Source organism: Lactuca sativa, chromosome 3 (assembly GCF_002870075.4).
Source record: "Lactuca sativa cultivar Salinas chromosome 3, Lsat_Salinas_v11, whole genome shotgun sequence".
Lineage (NCBI taxonomy): Eukaryota > Viridiplantae > Streptophyta > Magnoliopsida > Asterales > Asteraceae > Lactuca > Lactuca sativa.
The window spans coordinates 250,001,091-250,023,553 of NC_056625.2; the positions used below are offsets into that span (position 1 = coordinate 250,001,091).

The window sequence follows — 22,463 nt, forward strand, 5'->3', positions numbered from 1 at the left end:
GATTTATGGTCAAAATAACCAAAATGGTCCTATTGTGTTTTTTTGTTATTCTATATTTGTAAAATACCGTATTTACCCTTGGGCATATCTGTTTCTGTGTCTGTATGTCACTCCATCTCTATGTTTGTTTTACATTTTTTAACTATGAAATAAACTCCAATTTCAATTTTCTACATTTTTTAACTATGAAATATACTCCAATTTCGATTTTCTGCATTCTTTAACTATGAAGTAGATCAAATTGGACTAATATACCCCGACCCCTGCCTGATTTTTATTAATTTAATGTTTATTTTGTGTTAACCCCTGTCATGTTGTACAATCATACTATACGGTTTTTTAATTCTAAATGCCAAATATGTTTTGTGGTTCTATAAGGTCTGTTAATTTTAAAGGCCAAATATGTTTTTATATGTTTACTACTCTAGGGACATAATTGTAATTATGTTTTTGTTTACATTTTCTATGTGTAATTTTTGTTGAAACATAAAAGTGACCCTCTTGAACTAAGATACCGCAATCATCTATCTACCGTAACTGCTCACCATCAGCGTTCATCTCAGCACCTGGAGTCAACTCGTCTTCAGCATCTGCAGTCCTTTGTTATTTCTTTTCTTATCATTATGTAATGTACTCTATTATCCAACATGCCTTGCACGGCTGCTTATAGAGTAGTTGTTTATTTCTGAGACTCTATAAATAGAGACTCTTTCTGATGTATTCTATATAACTTATAACTTCTTAATACACAAGTTATCTTCTTCATTCATCTATCTTACTACTCTTCATACTCTAAATTGCTACTGAAACGTAACCTCTCTTCGGAGCAAGTCTTCTAGACTTAATCACTAAACTTGATCTTCCTTATTAACTCGGAGTGAATGCATTCCTTGTTATGAATCAGTTTAAGTGTATTCTTGATATAACAATTGCAGTCATTTATATTTCCTTACTTTCCGCAACTAATTATCTAACTATCTAACTATATTATTGTTGAGCTTTTAGATCCTTTTAGATTAACTATTCCGCAATATACTTGTTCTAACGTTTGTTCAAGTGTGTCTCCATGTTTTTCTCTCAACAATTGGTATCAGAGCCAAAGTGGTTGCTTTTTGAATATCGGAACTCTGATTTTCTCATTAAGCCTTCTATACCACTAAAGCTCGTTTCTCAAAAAAATGGCACAATCGTTATCTCTGAATGTCTCCAATAGTGTTGGTGGTTCTAACCGAGCTCCAATACTAGTAGCAAATGAATATCATCACTGGTCACAAAGAATAGAGAGGTACTTAAGAAGACTGGGTAGAGATGTATGGCGATCCGTGGAAGAAGGACCACACGTTCCAGTCCTTACACCAGTCCAAACTGACGGCGCGGAAACCAGGCTATGAGGAGGTCAACCAACCATGAGTCGTCCCACCAAGGATGATCTCGATAAAATGGAAAATGATGCTGGTGCTTTTTATGAAATTTCTTGTGGTGTTGCTCCTGAAAACTTTGATATTATCATAAACTACAAGTCAACAAAAGAGATCTGGGATGTACTCAAGAACCTGTACAAAGGCTCAGAACAAGCACAAGATAAGAAGCTCACTACCGCACTCAACGACTTCAACAACTTCAAAGCTCATACGGGTGAAAGTTTAGAAGACTCCTTCAAGAGATTCAACCTGATAGTCACAAAGTTATCAAATGCTGGTACCATCCGCAACAACCAGGAAACCAATCTCCAGTTCCTTAATGGATTAGGACGACATTGGACTACGGTTAAGATGATAGTCCAAGGTGACAGGAAGATTCACTCTTTATCACTCTACAAACTCTATGGAGAACTCCAAGCACAAGAATCTACTGTACTCAAAGACTGTGCTGACTTCGGAGGACCACTTGCTCTCTTAGCACAAGCTCCACCACAGTCACCCTTCTCTTCATCGTATGATACCCCACCACAGTTATACGAAGCGGATTCTGAGTATGATGATGAAGAAGAATTTCAGAAGGCTATTGCTCTGGTTAGTCAATAGTTCAACCGCATACCACCTTCTTCTTTCTGCAAAAATCAACAATTCAACAAACCTCCATTCAACCGTAACTTCGGTCCTCAGAACAACCACTCTCGATATCCAAAAGGCTCTCAGAACAATCAACCAAAGGAGGTACCGCAATCTCCTCAGAACAATGACTCCGGTACTCAATCAGAAGATAAGGCTGAAATTGTGATTTGTCACAAATGCAATAAAGAAAATCACTTCGTAAAAGACTGTAAGGCCAATGTAGTCAAGGACAGAGCATTCTATCTTAGAATGGCTTAAGAGTTGGAAGAAAAAGAAAAGGCAAGGGCATATGTGGCTCAAGTTAAAAGAGACCATCAAGTTTGGTCATCAGGAGATGAAAAAGAGACCATCAGCAGTGTTAAAGGAAAAAGGAAAATCTGCATGCTGGCCACTACGGATGATGATGGGTAGCAATGTTGATGGCAAATGATGGGACTCTAAGCATCGTTGAACAGGTAAAACTCATGATCCAAACTTAAAATTATAGTATGCATGACTATCAACCCTACATAGATGATCTTAATGACACTTGTGCTGCCGTCCTTACAGACTATAACAAAGCCCGAGATGAGAAGAACATTGCGTCCCAAGAGATGTTCCATGTGAGAGGAAGACTGGATAACAAGAGACTTAAGATGGCAATGTTAGAGAAGGATCTAGAGTTAGAGAAAGATGCTAGAATGTTAAGTGAAACCCAATTAGAGATAGCTTTGAACCAGAGAGATTTAGCTCAGAGAGAAATTATACGCTTAAATCTCTTAATTGAAAAATTATTTAATGAAAGTGAGGCTATTGAAAATTTGGTAAACAATGGAACCGTGGACAACACATATAATTGGGGTTGGTCAAATGGGTATCCTACCGCAATGGATTCCTCACCCCGGTTCAATAAAGACAGAGTGTATGTCCCTCCTGATAGAGAATTTCATTTCCCTGTCAATGACAAGACTTTTCCCGAAGATATCAAAACTCACTTCGGTAGATTTCACAATTTGAGCAATAATTGTGTCATTGAGGAAATTGTGCCCGAGGATTCTGGTCACACATGTGATCAAACTCCCATCAGTTGCACCACCCATTCAAATTCTCAAACTTCATCCGTAGTTGATGAAGAAATTGTTGTTGAAGGCCCCGAAGTGTCAAAGGACTTTCCATCTTTGTCCTCAGACCATAGTGTTCCACACTGGAGTCAAATGTCCCAGAAGTGTCCCACCGCAGTTTCATCTAAAACCTACTCAGTGGTAGTCAAATCATCTTTACCAAAACCATCAGTTCAAGGAACCAAAACTCTTCAGCCAATTTTTCATGAGTTACCTATAGAAAATTTTGAAGTAGGCCAATGCTCTCAAATTCCAGAACCCTCAAGTTCTGATGATTCTAGCCTACGTTTTCAAAATCGTTCAAAAGGTTCCAGGAAACCGCAGTTGAATAACAATGACTGCGGTTCACCAAAATCCTTGGCAAAAAGAGCTTTCAAAGAAGAAATTAGATCTCGAGGTACAAGCAGACAAAGTTTTTCAAAAAATAAGAAACATGTGAGAATTCCAAAATCTAAGAGTCTAGAAAATTTTGTTTTTACAAACAACATTTCAAAAAACTCTTCTTTCATGAAAACAAGCAAAAAGGGAAGTTCAGTTTCAAAAGTCACTCCTGCTACTTCTGACACAACCCAAAAAGGTGTCAAACTTGTGAGAAACTACATTTTTCAAGTCTATTCCTCAAAAGACCCTAATTGGAAAGGAATTTAACCACTCTAACACTTTTAAAACCACATCAAAACAAGTGGAAGAGAATCTTACCAAATCCACCTAAAGAGACTCAAAGATTTACACGTGCTAAACCTCATTCAAAACAAACTTCTCAGAAACCAAAAAACATGCATGTCAAATCTCACAGTCCAAAACTTCGTTCAAAACAAATTTTTCAGAAACCAAATGCCAAATCTTTCAGAAGTTACCCACCTTGGACCAATACCAAGTCCAATTCACTCTGTAAACCGCTGACCAAGCACAATGTCAGATTCAATGACAAACTTTCTTTTTGTAAATGTCAGTGCAACTGTCAAAAGGTTTTATCTCATGTCAAATCAAATCAAAGTCAGAAACCTCGCAAAAATCCAATCTGAACAAACACCCAGGACTAGGTCTAAAAATTGACAAAAGACCTGTCTATGCAACCTTGGACTATGCATCATTTAAGAATACATCAATTATCCCTGGGTCCAAACTTTTTTGGATGTCTAAACTAACCGTGTAATTCTCAGGCTTTGTGCAAGGAGGAACAAAAAGAAGAATGGTTAATTAACAGTGCCTGCTCCTTGCACATGACCGGAAGGTTAGAGTACCTTCGGGATTTCAGGCCTATATGCAATGGTGAAAATGTCACTTTTGGCAACAATGCCAACGGTGTCATCCGAGGTTACGGTGTTCTCACTACGGGGAACATTTCCATTCATAAGGTTGCTTATGTAGAAAGCCTTAAATACAATCTTATCAGTGTTGGCCAACTATGTAAAGCAGGATATTGTGTTGAATTTGACGATCAATTCTGTTGCATAATGACGAGTGATCGAAGTACTTGCTTAATCAAATCTCGCTCCGAAGGCACGATGTATCCTCTGGATGTTTCTCTCATCATTGGTAAACCGCAGCTGTGCTTTCTGTCCAAAGCTGTATCTGAAGTCAGCTGGCTATGGCATCGCAAGCTAGCTCATCTCAACTTTCGGTACATCAACAACCTAGTTACTGGAGAACTAGTCCGCGGTCTCCTAATTCTCAAATTCAACAACGATACTCTTTGTCCAGCTTGTGAATGTGGTAAACAATCAAAAGCAATCCATCGTCTGATAATGGATTCTTCCATCTCTGAACCACTGGAGCTATTACACATTGATCTCTACGGTCCCTCAACCGTAGCCAGTCTTCACCACAAAAAGTATATACTGGTTATTGTTGATGACTATACACGCTTCACATGGGTCTTCTTTCTCAGAATCAAGTCAGAAACACCACAATACTTCATTAACTTCATCAAAGAAATCAAACTTCAAATCAAGCTTCCAGTCAGACGCATCCATAGTGATAATGGAACTGAGTTCACTAATCATCTTCTCAACAGTTTCCTGGTTTCCAAAGGCATCTCTCACAACTTTTCAGCACCATATACACCTGAACAAAATGGTGTAGTAGAAAGAAGGAACCACACACTCGTTGAAGCAGCTCAACAACAACATGCCGACGTATCTGGACTATCTCTATCTGAACTAGTATCGCTCAATACTTCCACCGCTCTGGTTGAGGGGGAAATCTCTACTCCGGATCTAGACACAACCGTTGAAGTTCCAATACTTAATGCTGCTTACATTCCTGCCCGAAAGCGAAGCTTCACCATCAAACGAACCTTTGGACTCAGATAACAAATTCATAGAGAATATTGACACTAGAACCGATCCTAGAATTGTCACTCTCCCATCTGCATTCCAGGGGGAACCTTCTCAGGTTCCAGAGGAACTCCCATCCGCAATCCAGGGGGAACCTCAACCTCTGCCGATTTCTCAAGAAAATTATGCTCCAATAGATTAAGATGATTCAGCAGGATGTTCTCAAATCCAGGGGGAACTGCCATCTCCAACCACAGATTCCTCTGACATCCTAGATATCCCTTCTACCGTAGCTGCTAATCATCTAATGCCACATCTTCATGTATGGACGAAAGACCACCCACCAGGTCAAATTATTGGCAACCCATCCGCAGGTATCCAGAATCGGTCTTCCAAGGACTTATCTGATCACTGCCACTATGCATCATTTATGTCCTCGGTAGAACCTAGAACGATCAAAGAAGCATTGCTTGAACTGGACTAGATAGCCGCAATGCAAGAAGAATTTGAAGAATTTGAAAGAAACAAAGTATGGCAACTTGTTCCTCTTCCACAAGGTCATACCATTGTTGGTACAAGATGGGTTTTCAAGAATAAGCTAGATGAATCTGACTTAGTCATCAAAAACAAGGCAAGGCTTGTTGCCAAGGGCTATAGTCAACTAGAAGGCATTGACTACGATGAAACGTATGCTCCGGTAGCACGCATGGAAGCCATTCGGATCTTTCTAGCATACACAGCCCACAAAAATGTCAGGGTACACCAGATGGACGTTAAGAGTGCTTTTCTCAATGGGGAACTAAAAGAAGAGGTTTATCTTCAGCAACCTCCAAGATTTGAAAGTGTTGAATTTCCAGACCACTGCTACAAGCTTGAAAAAGCAGTCTATGGTCTGAAACAAGCCCCAAGAGCTTGGTATGAGACACTCTCTGAATTCCTTGTCTCATCCGGGTACAAAAGAGGAGTGATTGATCCCACATTGTTCAGAAAAGCAAATGGTGACCACCTTATGATGGTACAAATATATGTGGATGATATCATTTTTGGGTCGATTGATCAAGGCATGGTAGATGAATTTGCCAAGCTCATGACCAACAAGTTCAAAATGAGCATGAATAGAGAGATTAATTTCTTTCTAGGTCTTCAAGTCAAACAAATTTAGCAAGGCATTTTCATTCATCAAGAAAAATACACCACTGAACTTCTGAAGAAATATTCAATGGACAACTGCTCTTTTGCTAAGGTCCCTATGGCCTTCGGTTATAAGATTTCTACTGATCCCTCCGGTGAATCAGTGGATCACAAGACTTATAGAGGTATCATTGGTTCACTAATGTACCTCACCGCAAGCAAACCTGACATTGTCTTTGCAACTGGTGTATGTGCAAGATACCAGGCTGATCCAAAAGTGTCTCACATGACCGCAGCCAAACAAATTCTTCGGTATCTTAAAGGAAGCAAATCAATGGGTTTATGGTATCCCGTAGGCAACGACTTCAGTCTTCAAGCCTGCACCGATGCGGATCATGCAGGTTGCAAGCTCGATAGAAAAAGTACATCAGGTGGATGCCAATTCCTAGGAGGGAGGCTTGTAAGCTGGTCCTCAAGGAAACAAACGTGTGTATCTCTATCTACTGCAGAAGCCGAGTATGTGGCCGTAGCCAGCTTGCGGCTCCCAAGTTCTTTGGATGAAGACACAATTGCTAGACTACGGGTACAGAATGTTGCGGATACCAATTTACTGTGACTCTGAAAGTGCTATAGCGATCTCTCATAATCCTATTAAGCACTCCAAGACAAAACATATTGAGTTACGGTATCATTTCATTAAAGATCATATTTTGAAAGGTAATATTGAACTCATCTTTGTTCCTACTCATGAAGAGATTGCTGATGTTTTTACAAAAGCACTTGACTCTACAAAACTCAATGCATTCTTACATATGTTGGGAATGATGAATCCGGACCCGCAATTCTTTCTGAAGAGTTAGCTACCGCAAACCATCATTGGTCTCCATTGCGGTTCTAACTGAGAATTACATATGATAGATGGTTTTGGTACCGCAGTCTAGGTACCGCAACCATATGTCATACGTACCTCTCATGGGTTCTATTGATCTTTTATTTCTAACTTTTATACAAGTGTTTTTCTCACAGATTCTCTCTGAAATCTTTCTTTGTTCATCCGCGATGAAGTTTCTCAACCGCAATGATGATTCCATCCTCAATCTTCTTAAATAAATTTCAACAGTTTCATTAACTCTCGAATCCTTTTGTGCTATTTAATGATCCTCGATTAAATAAAATACAAACATTCCCTTTAACAACTGTCACATTCCCTTTCTGAATAAACCCCGTATCAAACCTACTTTAGGGATGATGACAAAAAGAACGATTCCCAAATAAATCCATCCTCAACTTGTCCTTTCCTCTCTCAACCACGTCCAATCAGTTGCAACTTTCTCTCTCATCACCCCATGTTTACCTAACGTATTTCCATGCGTCTAATCCTCCAGTAAATGCAAACCCCTTTTTGAAATCTCTCAAAATCTTTCCAAAACCCGTTTTATCTTCGTGTGGCCGAGATTTAATCCCAGAATCATTGATTCCCCCCAAAAACCCCATTCGACTTCTTACCCTCTTCTATCTTTTACCTAGGGTTAAAAACCTTTTACCTCCTTTATAAACCCATCTTCTTCCCTGAAATCGTTTATGCCCTCTGTTTAATCGATTGTTCTCTCTCAACTCTCCAAAATTTCCATAACTCTCAAGAACACCATTCTCTTTCTCAATGGCGAAATTAGGTACATCAAAGAAACAATCCAAGGCTTCAGGCTCCATGAATCCAACTGGTTCCACATCTCCAACGATAGCCTCAAGCAACTTCAGAGCAGTTTTTGAAGATCATCTGTCGTATAATGCCCCAACAAAGCTTATGATCAAGTTTCTCAAGAACCATATTCTATTTGGTCCATTTGATTCATTCACTGATGTTTTTCCTGTTTCTACGCTCTTCAAGTGTGCCTTTTCTGCACACAGACCATTGGAAAACCCACAAGAAGTGCATCTCAACCTTATCGATGATTCTTTGGTCACCTTGACCAAAGAAAAGTTATTGTCTGCCATAAATCTTCTGATTCTTCCGTCCATCAAGATCTTCACACCATCCTTATCTGACATTACCACCGCACTCTACCAAATGGGTTATCATAAACCGATCCGAGGGATTGGTGAGTTTAAGAAGAACCAACTACCTGCGGTTTGGCAGTTCGTATGCCATTTCATCATCCGCTGTTTATCTGGCAGAACCGGAGGCATCGACAACATGGGTCTGAAGCTCCTTGAACTAGTGTGGAGCATTTACACGGGCCACGATGACAATTATGGCCAGATCCTTTGGGATGATTTCCTCGAATATATCCCCAAAGAGCACCCAAGGGAGAACCCAACCGAGCTCACATTTGCTCGATTCTGGTCCTTATGCATATCTGATCTACATGCGGATGCTGGTCTCAACATGGGCAGTGACATCAACTTCTTTGTCACTAAGGATCTCAAAAGGTACAATCCCTCTTCTGATCAAACTTTATTTGGACCTATCCGCAGGCTTCCCATTCACATTCTTACCTTGCTTGGTCTTGAGACTGCTGATGTCTCAGATCATATAGAGGCCACGGAGGGTATTGTCCCATACCCTTCTACCCCACCTCTTCCTTCTACAACCATTCTTCCTAAGGGTACTGCAGCCCCCTCTGCCACTACACTATCTAACCCTTCTCAACAGAGAAAAACGGTGGCATCTAAAAAGAAATCTAGTACACCTAAGAAGACTGCCCCAAAACAAATCGCACCCTCTAGGAAACGCAAAACCAAACCCACCACTATATCGAGCAGTGAATCTGAGGAAGATAGACAACCAATATCTATCCTCAAGAAAAGAAAAACAACCGAAACCACTGGCCAAATGCGTGACCAGACTGATACTATAGCCTCTCAACAGGCTCCGGTAGTCCTTGGGATGGTCGCACATCCATTCGATACCACACTCGAATACCACTCAACCTCATCATGTGAGATTGTTTCATCCTCTTCCTCATCTGAACGTGGAGACAGCCCCCCAGTTATATCTCAAGTAGATAAATCTTGACATCGCCCTAAGATCTCCAGGGCTTCCCAACTGCACATTTTTTCCTCTGAGGAGTTAGACTCCATTCTTTTGCATGTATCCCAAACACTTCAAACACCACTCCATCCGCAAGGCATCTCTTTCGCCCATGCCAGAACTGGGCCGAGGCCAGACTTGACCATGGGTCAAGGAGACCAAGGAAGCCCAGGAAATCCTACTCTGCTTCCATTCTTTTCAGGTGGTTTAGGAACGGTGAGCACTCATGTGCAAGGATCCGTGAACCCAAGGGACACCTTGGTGCGAACACAACGAATTGACGACGATGATTTAAGTGACTCTTGGAGTCGGTATCAACCAACTACTGATGCTGAAATCAAGAAATATGCTGCTTTTAAAAGAGCATTCCAAGCCCGCAAGGAGCAACAGGTCAAACAACAACAACAGAAAGAACAAGAACTACTGTCCATGGCCAAGTATTGGGCAAATGCCATCAGCAATGCCCATACTGCTGCCACAATCCAAAAGGTTCAAACCTGGATGGATAAAATGGCAGATACTATGTTGAAAGCTCAATCTTCAGCCGCAGCCACCTCGGAAGTTCCTCCTACTCCAACTCATGTTCCATCTCCCACAGTCAACCCATCTCAAGATGAAGAACCGGTAATTGAACTCGGCTCAGCCCCAACCTTCGGTTTTGATGATGAAGACATCCAGGAGGTCAACAAACCAAATCCTTCTGACGACGAGCTTATGATGTTTGAAGAAGAAGAAGATTCCAGTGGTTCTCAACATTCCACTTCTAAGCCCAAGGAAAAGAAAAAGAAGAAGAAGAAGAAGGATGCTGTCACCAGGAAGGAATTCCTCAATCTCCAAGCCAAAGTTGATCAAATTTTGGCTGCCGTTAAACCTACCCAACCTCCATCTGAAGTTATTCCAGGGCCGCGGTCCTTAATTGAACGAGTTGAAAGACTTGAGACTAGAGAGCGTATGGCTGCGGAGCGCATCTCTCTCAAGGTCGAAATGGGGATCCGATCTCTTGAAAACAACCGCATGGCCGATCATCAAGAATTTATGGCTGCAGCGGAACGCCTCATCACTGAGGTGACCGCAATCAAACAAGATCTTCAAGCAGCCATTGCGGATCAAGCTTCATTGTCCCAGAAAGTGATAGATGAGACTCATACTGCCTATGAGTCCACTATCTCTGTTCTTCATGCCACAATCAACCAATTGCAGAAATCCCTCACTTCTAACTTCCATGGCCCTAAGATGCTCCAGCTTACCAAAGATATACACAAGTTTCTCTTCAACTCCTCCACCCCAAACAACTCACAGTTGGCCGAGACCATGAAAACTCACTTTGTAGAAGTCTGTGCCAAGGTGGATGACCTTAAATAATGGCTTGAGGAAGCACCTCCGTTGCATCCCTCAAGAGGGGGAAGTAATGAAGAAGTCCACCACTCGGATATCTCCATCCATCAGAGTCCTCCCATCACCACAAAGAAAATTCCCACTCCGCAACCCTCACCTCCACCATCCCAAAATATTCCATCTCCTCACTCTTCACCTATAACCAACATTCTCCAAAGGCCTGAGACTCCTCCTCACCTCAAAAATCTTGAGGAAAATATGACATCAGCAAGTTCCACAGACTCTGCCGCCACAGCCCAAAGGAAACACGATTGGAAAGCGGCCAAGCTTGCTGAACTCATATGGAAAGAATCCGGATTTGATACAATGATAGATGAGTCGTTGATTAAATCATGGGTCAATCCGCTCCGCAGGCTACTAGATGAAGACTACACTCCACATCTCACGTATGCTTAACCTCCCTCTGATGGTTATTGGGATATTCCAGTCTCTCCCAATGCCAAGTATTTTGCAGTTTTTGAGTCCTTTGACTGTAGCCTCCCTGATCACAAACGACTGCCTATGGAATTTGAAAGACTCAATCGCTTTTATGCGAAGAATGGCTCCTCTGTGGAAAACATATGGTCTAACGATAGACCATCCGCCGTTAAAAATTACAAGATGCGGAAGTTCATGAAGGTTGACTTCGTTCAGTACACTCTTACCAGAAGAGAGCATGACTACATACGCACTCAGGCAGATTTTCCAAGCATGAATCCGGAAGAAATATTCCTCATTGCCAGAGTATTCCAAAACAAGGCAGAAAAGCATCCGAAGATGCAAATGGCACTCGACAAAAGCCAAATCCTTTCTAAGGGACACAGTTTGTGACTTCGCCAAGATCGATGCGAATATCCACCCCACCATCATCAGAAAGTTTGATCTCCCCCCACTTGAACCAGTGTCGATGCCTACCGAAGGCTTTGAAGAAAGATCATTAGGCACAACAAACTTTCCTGAACTTGGGATCATTTTCAAACGGAAGGCTGACAACGTCAAATACTTCATTCCGATGAATGCTATGCACCGCCTACCCAAGAAACAACTTGACATCTGCAAGACCGCAGTAGAAAAGATCGAAGCACACTACTGCTGAAGTCAAGTTTGAAATTTCTAGAAGAATCACTTGGCTTGAAAATGTCAGAAAATTCTGGTGGATTTTGATCAAGTTCCTCAAACTTGATACCTGAACCGAAGCTAAAGAGGTCACTTAGGGGGAAATTGTTGAAACATTAAAGTGACCCTCTTGAACTAAGATACTGCAGTCATCTATCTACCGCAAATGCTCACCATCAGCGTTCATCTCAGCACCCGGAGTCAACTCGTCTTCAGCATCCGCAGTCCTTTGTTATTTCTTTTCTTATCATTATGTAATGTACTCTATTATCCAACATGCCTTGCACGGCTACTTATAGAGTAGTTGTTTATTTCTGAGACTCTATAAATAGAGACTCTTTCTGATGTATTCTATATAACTTATAACTTCTTAATACACAAGTTATCTTCTTCATTCATCTATCTTACTACTCTTCATACTCTAAATTGCTACTGAAACGTAACCTCTCTTCGGAGCAAGTCTTCTAGACTTAATCACTAAACTTGATCTTCCTTATTAACTCGGAGTGAATGCATTCCTTGTTATGAATCATTTAAGTGTATTCTTGATATAACAATTGCTGTCATTTATATTCCCTTACTTTCCGCAACTAACTATCTAACTATCTAACTATATTATTGTTGAGCTTTTAGATCCTTTGAGATTAACTATTCCGCAATATACTTGTTCTAACGTTTGTTCAAGTGTGTCTACAAGTTTTTCTTTCAACAATTTTCTTCCATTATTTCTCCTTAATATTGTATGTCTTTCTGTTGTAGTGACAATGACAGATAGAAATGTCACCTTCATCAGCGACTTAGACAATATGAGGGATGATTACACACTAAAAGTGTGTATCATGCGGCTGTGGAGATCAGTTTCCAAAGTTAACCCCACTGTTGTCAAATCAATTGAAATGATATTAATGGATGAAATGGTAAAATATCCTAGGGAAAATGATTTACAAGCCCAACGAAGTTTCCAAACTGTTCAAAAAACTCCAATCATGTTTTTTCAGTTTAAAAAAACCCAACGAACTTAACATTTTGTCTAAAAAGCCCAACTAAGTTATACTTTCCTGAAAGTCAAATAAGAGAAATAGATGACGTGGCTTATTACCGTATCGGGAAAATGACTTGTTAGACCAACAAAGTTTCCAAAATGTTTAAAAAACTCCAATCATGTTTTGACTGTTCAAAAAAACCCCAATGAACTTAAACAAAACAAAATTGAGATTTTTTGAACGGTTTGGAACTTTGTTGGACTTTTTAGACAAAAAGTTAAGTTCGTTGAGTTTTTTTTGAATAAACAAAACATTATTGGGATTTTCTGAATGTTTTTAGAAACTTTGTTGGGATTTTAAGTCATTTTCCCAATATCCTATTACAATAACATTATTCAAAATCCTTTTTTTGTGTATTTGCTCATTCCAATAATATTATTCAAGATCATTGTTGGTCGAATAACTGATTCAAATTTGACCAAATTATATAAATTAATATACAATTGGTCAACAATATATATAATATTCTTACGATATGTGAATAGGGTACAAAAATCCAAGCAAGTGTCTACCCAAAAGATTTCCAAAAGTTTGACTCCAAGCTGAAAGAAGATGAAGCTATTTAGATCGATCCCCCATTATAGCTCCAAACAAATACACTTTTAAAATAAGTGATGTAACCTCCAAGTTAAACTTGCATGGACAAACAACTCCTCATGAGTGTCTAGGTTTTCAATCCAAAACAAAATATGAGTTTTGTTGTGTATCGTTTGAAATCATTATCTCTGCGACAGCTACATCTAATATCTCAATTGGTACGTTTCCCCCTATTTTATTGCATTATATATTTAATTTTTTATTTTACATAAATTTGACATAATGTATTATCATTTTGTAGATGTTATAGGTGAAGTTGTTTCGTTAGGAAAATATAGCAAATATAGCATTGTACTTTTCTTTTTCGTGTTGAGTATATTAGCTCTATGAAAAAACATGTATCAAGTATGAATAAATTAAAAAAAATGGTATATTATATGCACGTGAAATCGGTACATGCATTCTTGGGAATATGTTTTTCAATAATTTTATGTAATGTATGAAATGAACATTATAATGAAGTTGTGACATGAGATATGTCTGTGTATTGAATGTGTAATAGTAGGAAACAATGCATCGAATGTCAAATTTGGCATTTGTCAATCCTTTTGTTCAGCTCTACAATTTCCAGTCTTTACATTCCAATAAAATTGTTTATTGATTGTATGCTCTAGTAGAACTGAATAACATGTCAATTTTTATTTTTGATTTACAAATTTTGCATCCGGAATGTTGATATGGATCCGGATCATTCACAACTTAAACATATCTTCCCGTTTCTTAAGCACTACAAAGTACAAAACACTTTTTGGCCATATATATATATATATATATATATATATATATATATATATATATATATATATATATATATATATATATATATATATGCAAAAGACGAAAATGCCCTCGCCGGCTCATTCCATGTGATGTCTTAGGCTTTTTGATACAGGTGTATTTGTTTCAAAACACATAGCACTATGACAGGTATTATGATTCAAAATTTCTTAAAATAAATCACATTTAAGCAAATTCTGCAAATAATCCGTATTTTAGAAATATAAAATACCTTTTTTTACCATTTATTTGTTTCACTTAGAAATCGATATGGAATATGGAAATTTTAAATTTAATATTGAATCCAATATGGAATCCATATAACGTCCTTTTTTTGTTTCACTCAATTAATCTGCTACCAGCAGTACACATTAACCAAAATTATTTAAATACCCGATTAAGAACATCTTATTATGGTATCCTTATCAATCATATATATTACATTTAATTTCGATTATTATGTCGATTTGATCATATTATTGTCAATATATATTTGAAACATATGATAATCAATCTTTCTTTACAGCATCGTGTGGTTATTATGGTTCTGAATAATCTCACTTAAGTTGAATTTCGAATATTAAATTACATACTTCAATCCACAGGACAGCCTCTGCATCTCAATTCTGCTTCTTAATTTCGGATATTCAATCACCAACTTCAATCCTTTGGTAAGTTTCTCATGATTATATATGATTGCTTCTCAATGTTTGTGTTAATCATATAATTGAAATTTCTTTTCTTCTTCTAAATTCTGCGACTTTAATTCTGCTTCTCATTGTTTTTGTTAATCAAGTTTTCTATTTATCTTTGATTCAGAAGTTGTTTATTAATTGTTTTCTATCTTAAATTCTTTATTCGATCCACTAAATTGATCATCAATGTGTTTGTGTATTTGTATACGTAAGCTTGTGCTTACGTATGTCTGTGTTAATCATCATAGACATTGATCACCTCTACTGTTTTGACTGGAATGCTATTATCTTTATATTGGTAAAATACCATATCTACCCTTCGGCATATCTGTTTGTGTGTCTGTATGTCACTCTATCTCTATGTGCCTCTATTTGTATGTGAATCAATCTTTGTAAAATCTGTTTTTTTGGTTCCAACTTCGATTTTCTGCATTCTTTAACTATGAAGTAGATCAAATTGGACTAATATACCCTTACCCCTGCCTGTATTTTTATTAATTTAATGTTTATTTTGTGTAAGCCCTGTCTCTCATTCTACTTTGCTGTTGTTGCTACTTATTTTTATATTGGTAAAATACCCTTTTTACCATTTATTTATATTTGATCACATTATACGGTTTTTTAAGTGTAAAGGCCAAATTTGTCTTTGTGGTTCTATCTCTATTAGCCTCTATTTGTATGTGAATAAATCTTTGTACTTCCATCAATAACTCGATTTGTTTTAATCATTTTGTTTTTTTTATATTCTTTCTAATGAATAGGTTCTCATATCGTTTTGTAACTAGATTTGCATCAAAACAATTTACTTTTATAACTTGTCTGTGCATTGCTAAAATATGTTTGTACTTTGCTAAAATCTCTTTAGAAAAGGCCAAATTTGATTTTGTGGTTCTATAATAGCATTTCTGTACAATCAATACCAGCAATTCATTTTGAATTTGGATTTTCTGCATTTTTTAACTATTAAATATACTCTAATTGTTTTGAATTTCGATTTATGTACAATCATCACAGACATTGATCACCTCTACTGTTTTGACTGGAATGCTATTATCTTTATATTGGTAAAATACCATATTTACCCTTCGGCATATCTGTTTGTGTGTCTGTATATCACTCTATCTCTATGTGCCTCTATTTGTATGTGAATCAATCTTTGTACAATCTGTCTTTTTGGTTCCAATTTCGATTTTCTGCATTCTTTAACTATGAAGTATATCAAATTGGACTAATATACCCCTACCACTACCTGGATTTTTATTAATTTAAGGTTTTTTTTTTTGTGTAAGTCCTATTTCTCAATGTCCTTTGCTATTGTTGCTACTTATTTTTATATTGGAAAAATACCCTTTTTACCCTTTATTTATATTTGATCATATTATACGATTTTTTAATTGTAAAGGCCAAATTTGTCTTTGTGGTTCTATCTCTATGTGCCTCTATTTGTATGTGAATCAATCTTTGTATTTCCATCAATAACTCAATTTTTTTTTATTTTCTGCATTTTTTAACTATGCTTGTATACTCTAATTGTGGTTCTATATTGGTAAAATACCATATTTACCCTTGGGCATATCTGTTTATGTGTCTGTATTTCACTGTATCACTATGTTTGTTTTACATTTTTAAACTATGAAATATACTCCAATTTCGATTGTTTGCATTCTTTAACTATGAAGTAGATCAAATTGGACTAATACCCCTACCCCTGCCTGGATTTTTTTTTTAATTTAAGGTTTATTTTGCATAAGCGCCTGCTTCTCAATGTCATTTGCTGCTGTTGCTTCTCAATGTCCTTTGACTGATTCTTTGTATCTGGGAATCCACATTTTTAACAATTACCTAAACAGCAAACATAGAACAAAAATGTGAACAGGAGAAAACAATTGCAGAAAAAATCATAAGAAATTAGAACTAAAAGTTGCACTAAAAGAACAAGTTTAAAAGTTTGAATAAGAGAATGATTAAATTACCAGTGAACCGGAGGTAATCAGTAGCCTTTTGTACTTTGCTAAAATTCTTTTAGAAAAGCCCAAATCTATCTTTGTGGTTCTATAATAGCATTTCTGTACAATCAATAGAAGCATTTCATTTTGAATTTCGATTTTCTGTATTTTTAACTATTAAATATACTCCAGTTGTTTTGAATTTCGATTTTCTGCATTTTTTTAACTATGTTTGTATACTACAATTGTGCTTCTATATTGGTAAAATATCGTATTTACCCTTGGGCAAATCTGTTTACGTGTCTGTATGTCACTCTATCTCTATATTTGTGTTACATTTTTAAACTATGAAATATACTCCAATTTCGATTTTTTGCATTCTTTAACTATGAAGTAAATCAAATTGGACTAATATACCTCTACCCCTGCCTGTATTTTTATTAATTTAAGGTTTATTTTGTGTAAGCCCCTGCTTCTCAATGTCCTTTTCTGCTGTTGCTATTTATCTTTATATTAGTAAAATACCATTCTTACCCCTTATGTCTATTTGATCATATTATACGGTTTTTTAATTGTAAAGGCCAAATTTGCCTTTGTGGTTCTATAATAGCATTTTTTTTAACTATTAAATATACTCCAATTGTTTTGATTTTCGATTTTCTGCATTTTTTTTTAACTATGTTTGTATATTCAAATTGTGGTTCTATATTGGTAATATATCAAATTGGAACAAAATGCACTTGCAACATGTAAAATATTTTTAAAATATTATTATTAACAAAATCAAATTTATATTTTGATATTTTGTTATAATTATTGCATATTTTTTGTATGCAATATAACATTCCATTGAAAACGTAAATCCCTCACTCTCAACAAACCTTCTTATTGATATCAAATTTGTAGTTTTTTTTATTTATATAGTACAATCTTAATGTTTGTGTTGCATTGATTCAGTTTGTGATTGAAGTGTTATAATTATTAATAATCCAGGGACATATTGGTAATTTTCACTCAACAAAATTACCATTAATATATTTTCTCTTATTTTTCTTATATTTCAGATACTAACAATTAACATGGATGTTTATAAGACTAATAAGAAGATAAAATTAAATAATTTCTATCTTGATAATACAAAACATATACGGATGTACACTACATCAGTCGATCGAGTTCTATATTTTACAAATGTTAGTAACCCAGGTGCTAACGGTACGTTCAATAAATATGTTATGACTTTCTTTATAAATTTTATTAATCTCAAATATAACTATTTTATAAATCTCTCTCTCTCTCTCTCTCTCTCTCTCTCGCTCTCTCTCTCTCTCTCTCTATATATATATATATATATATATATATATATATATATATATATATATATATATATATATATATATATATATATATATATATATGCTTATGCAGATTTAGATAGAAACATCTATCATGTTCAAACTAGAGAAAAAAAAGAATAAGAAAGTTATACTTGGACAATAAAAAAAAAGGTATGACCAAATGAATCCATTCAATTTCATCGATGTCACATCTTTTGAAAATGAAATGAAACGATAACCTACTTAATTGTTCTTACACTTTTTTTGTATCAATTAAATATAAAAGTAATTAATTTGAAATGCTTTTTTAAAGTAATATGTATTTATCAATATTAATATTCATATATTATTTATCGATTTGTAATATTATTTAAAATTTATCCTTTTTTTATAATTATTATTTTTTTTCAATACAAATTTAAAGAAGTTGTCCATCGAAGTAAAAACGTATCCGCATCTACATCAAGTGCCAATGTTTCAAAAAATCAATGTTACAAAATCATCCTTCACATTTAAATGTTAGAACTCCTTTATCTAACATTTCCAATGGTAAGTCATTTATTTGTTTAATTTAATTTTATAACTTACATTCTTATTGTATCATATTTAATATTGTTTACCTTTAATTTTCTTATCCCAGCCATGGATATTTCCAATAACAGTTTTGAATCACTGTCAACAAACATCAACTTGGATTCAAACGGTAACATACATCATTGTTTTTACACTTTCTTTCTATCCTTGAAACAATTACACTATTATTTATAATTTATCCATTTCTTATAACAATTTTTTTACAGAAAAATTCAAAGGAGTGGTCAATCGAAAGAAAAACGTATGCACATCTATGTCAAATGTGAATAAATCAAAACAACCAATGTTACAAACTCCTTCATATTTAAATTTTAGAACTTCGTTATCTAACATTTCGAAGGGTATCTCATGTATCTTTTTATTTTATAATACATATATTGTCATTGTATCATAGTTATTATTGTATACCTTCAAACTTGTTTTCCCAGTCATGGATATTTCCAATAACAATTTTCAAACACCGTTACCAAACATCGGATTGGATTCAAACGGTAACATACTTGATTGCTCTTAAATTTTTTATGTTTTTTTAAATATATAAAATAAAACTGATTATTTCATATTAAATATTGACTCATTTCTCATTAACATTTTTTTACAGACAAAATCAACCGATTTGTTCATCGAAATAAAAACATAACCTCATCTAAATCAACTGCAAACATGTCAAAACAATCAATGTTACAAAATCCTCCTACACATTTAAATGTTAGAACTCCGTTATCTAATATTTCCAATGATAAGTCATTTATTTTACCATTTCATTTAATAATATATGTTTTTATTCTATCATATTTAACAATGCATATTTTTAATCTTTTTTCCCTAGCGATGGATACTTCAAATAACAGTTTTCAATCACCGTTACCAAATATTCGACAATACTCTGTATTTTCAAATGGTGACACATCAAACAAATCATCTACAATAACAAAGAGATCATCTTCAGTCATGTCAACCAATCCTAATCGTAATAATAACAAAAAAGGGAAAATTTATCTCCTATTCCAATAATTGGTTTGATATCCGATCAAGACAACAACGATGGTCAAAGTAATCAAAACATATACAACGGTATATCAAAAGTTAAATTTTTAAAAAGTATAAAATTTACAATTGTTTATCCAATCATTTTCAATTATCTAAACTTACATTATTAACTTTTTTATGTCAACCTTAATTGACAGATTATTTGGACCATGGTGATCAGATTGATGTATGCCAAACATGTTTTGCAAAATTATGGAAAGATGAATCTATCAGATGTAGAAAAAAAGATAATGAAAATTATTCTCTATGTTGTGGTTATGGCAAAGTTGAACTTCCAGAGTTAAAGAATGCACCTCCAAGTTATGAAATTCTTTTTAGATCTGGAGATTCTAAAAGCAAACATTTCATGAAGAACATTCATTCTTACAATTCTATGTTTTCTTTTATGTTGATGGGTGGCAAAATTGATTCCTCAATCAATAGAGGCAACGCTCCATACATTTTTAGACTTAGTGGTCAAAATTATCATAGTATTGGAAGCGTTTTACCAGATCAGGGATTTAAACCAAAATTCTCTCAGTTGTACATATACGATACTGATAATGAAATCGCAAATAGATGAACATGTTTGGGGTACACTTTTCAATATTATCACATTAATATATATCTTATTGATCAGTATAACTTTCTTTATTTATCTTATGTTTATCTGTTAATGTTACTTGCAGTGGAGAAAATCAACGATCTACATCAAATTGTTCTGTCCTTGATGATGATATTATACAAGATTTGAAATTGATGTTAGATTCAAATAATGTCTTGGTTCAATCTTATAGGATGATTAGAGATTGTTTTAATGAAAATCCTCGTGCTGATATCAAGTTGAGAATTATTGGAAGAAGGGACCAAGACGGAAGGACATACAACCTACCATCTGCTTCTGAGGTAGCAGCTTTGATCGTTGGAGATATTGGTGATTCAATTGATAATAGAGATATTGTTTTTCAAACTTCATATGGTTCTCTACGGTGTATTAGTGAATTACATCCATCATACCTTCCTCTTCAGTATCCACTACTGTTTCCATATGGTGATGATGGTTACAGAGTTGACATACCACATCGAGGTATTACATCTTCAAGCAACAGTAAGCGGCCCAACTGTACAATGAGATCATTTTTTTTCTTATAGAATACAGGATAGGGATCAATATTTTTCACTAATTCTTAATTCAAAAAGGTTGTTCCAACAGTTTTTGGTAGATGCTTACTCTATGATTGAAAGCGAGAGATTACATTTCATAAGGAGCAAACAACAAATTCTTAGATGTGAGTCTTATGCGATTTTACGTAATCAACAAGACCTTGGGAATAGAGATATATCCAACATCGAACAACGTGTTATCTTACCTACTTCATTCACTGGCGGTGCGCATTATATGATGCAAAACTACCTTGACGCCATGTCCTTATGTAAATGGTTTGGATATCCTGATTTCTTCATAAGCTTTACATGTAATCCAAAATGGCCTGAAGTTAAAAGGTTTCTTCGTAACACTTCATTGCATCCAGAAGATAGACCTAATATCTTATGTAGGTTATTCAAAATAAAGCTTGATGCTTTTATTAAAGACATACAAGAAAATAAAATTTTCGGCATCGTTCAAGCAGGTATTGAAAGTTGTTGTTTAATACAAATTTTTTTATAATTCTTTTTTCGTTTCTTAACATTATTTATTATTTGCAAATATAATTCATTTAGTACTAATCATATATTTTTTGTAAATTTAATTTGCAGTTGTCTATACAATTGAATTTCAAAAAAGAGGTTTGCCACATAGTCATATTTGTCTATTTATGCATGTTGACTCTAAGTGGCCTACTGTTGAATATATTGATCCGATAATTTCCGCGGAGATTCGAAATATCAATGAAGAGCCAGATTTGTATTCACTTGTAAGTGAATTCACTATACATGGTCCTTATGGAGCTGAAAATATGAATTGCCCATGCATGGTTGACAGGCAATGTTCGAAAAATTTTCCAAAGCAATTCTGTAATCATTCTTTAGTTGATGTCAACGGTTATCCCTTATATATGAGAAGAAACAATGGACATTTTGTCGAAAAATCAGGTGTCAAGTTAGACAACAGAAATGTTGTTCCATATAACAAATATCTATTGAAAATACATCAGGCACATATTAATGTTGAATGGTGCACTCAGGGATCTTCCATACAGTATCTGTTTAAATATATAAACAAAGGTCCAGATAGAGCTACAGTTGTTGTTGACATCAACACTGATTCTCATCAAGAAAAGGTTGTGGATGAAATAAAAGATTATTATGATTGTAGATATTTATCTGCATGTGAAGCATCATGAAGAATATTTAAATAT

At 35.5% G+C, this 22,463-nt stretch overlaps 1 protein-coding gene across 1 annotated transcript; it reads left to right on the plus strand.

The window, feature by feature from the left end:
- The first annotated feature begins 18,968 nt into the window (after nucleotides 1-18,968).
- LOC128132927 (uncharacterized) lies at nucleotides 18,969-22,448 on the plus strand. The gene is made up of 11 exons (XM_052769934.1): nucleotides 18,969-19,029; nucleotides 19,121-19,183; nucleotides 19,281-19,336; nucleotides 19,469-19,565; nucleotides 19,676-19,782; nucleotides 19,904-19,962; nucleotides 20,063-20,148; nucleotides 20,262-20,646; nucleotides 20,793-21,211; nucleotides 21,327-21,734; nucleotides 21,862-22,448. The coding sequence occupies exons 1-11, from the start codon at nucleotides 18,969-18,971 to the stop codon at nucleotides 22,446-22,448; spliced, it is 2,328 nt and encodes a 775-aa protein (XP_052625894.1).
- Nucleotides 22,449-22,463: the final 15 nt, after the last annotated feature.

What these genes read in the sequence shown, in the direction of transcription:
- LOC128132927 (XM_052769934.1), top strand. Translation starts at nt 18,969, where the DNA reads ATGTTACAAAATCATCCTTCACATTTAAATGTTAGAACTCCTTTATCT. An exon ending in TTTATCTAACATTTCCAATG is followed by an intron (nt 19,030 to 19,120) that starts GTAAGTCATTTA and finishes TTCTTATCCCAG; the next exon opens with CCATGGATATTTCCAATAAC. An exon ending in TATTACATCTTCAAGCAACA is followed by an intron (nt 21,212 to 21,326) that starts GTAAGCGGCCCA and finishes AGTTTTTGGTAG; the next exon opens with ATGCTTACTCTATGATTGAA.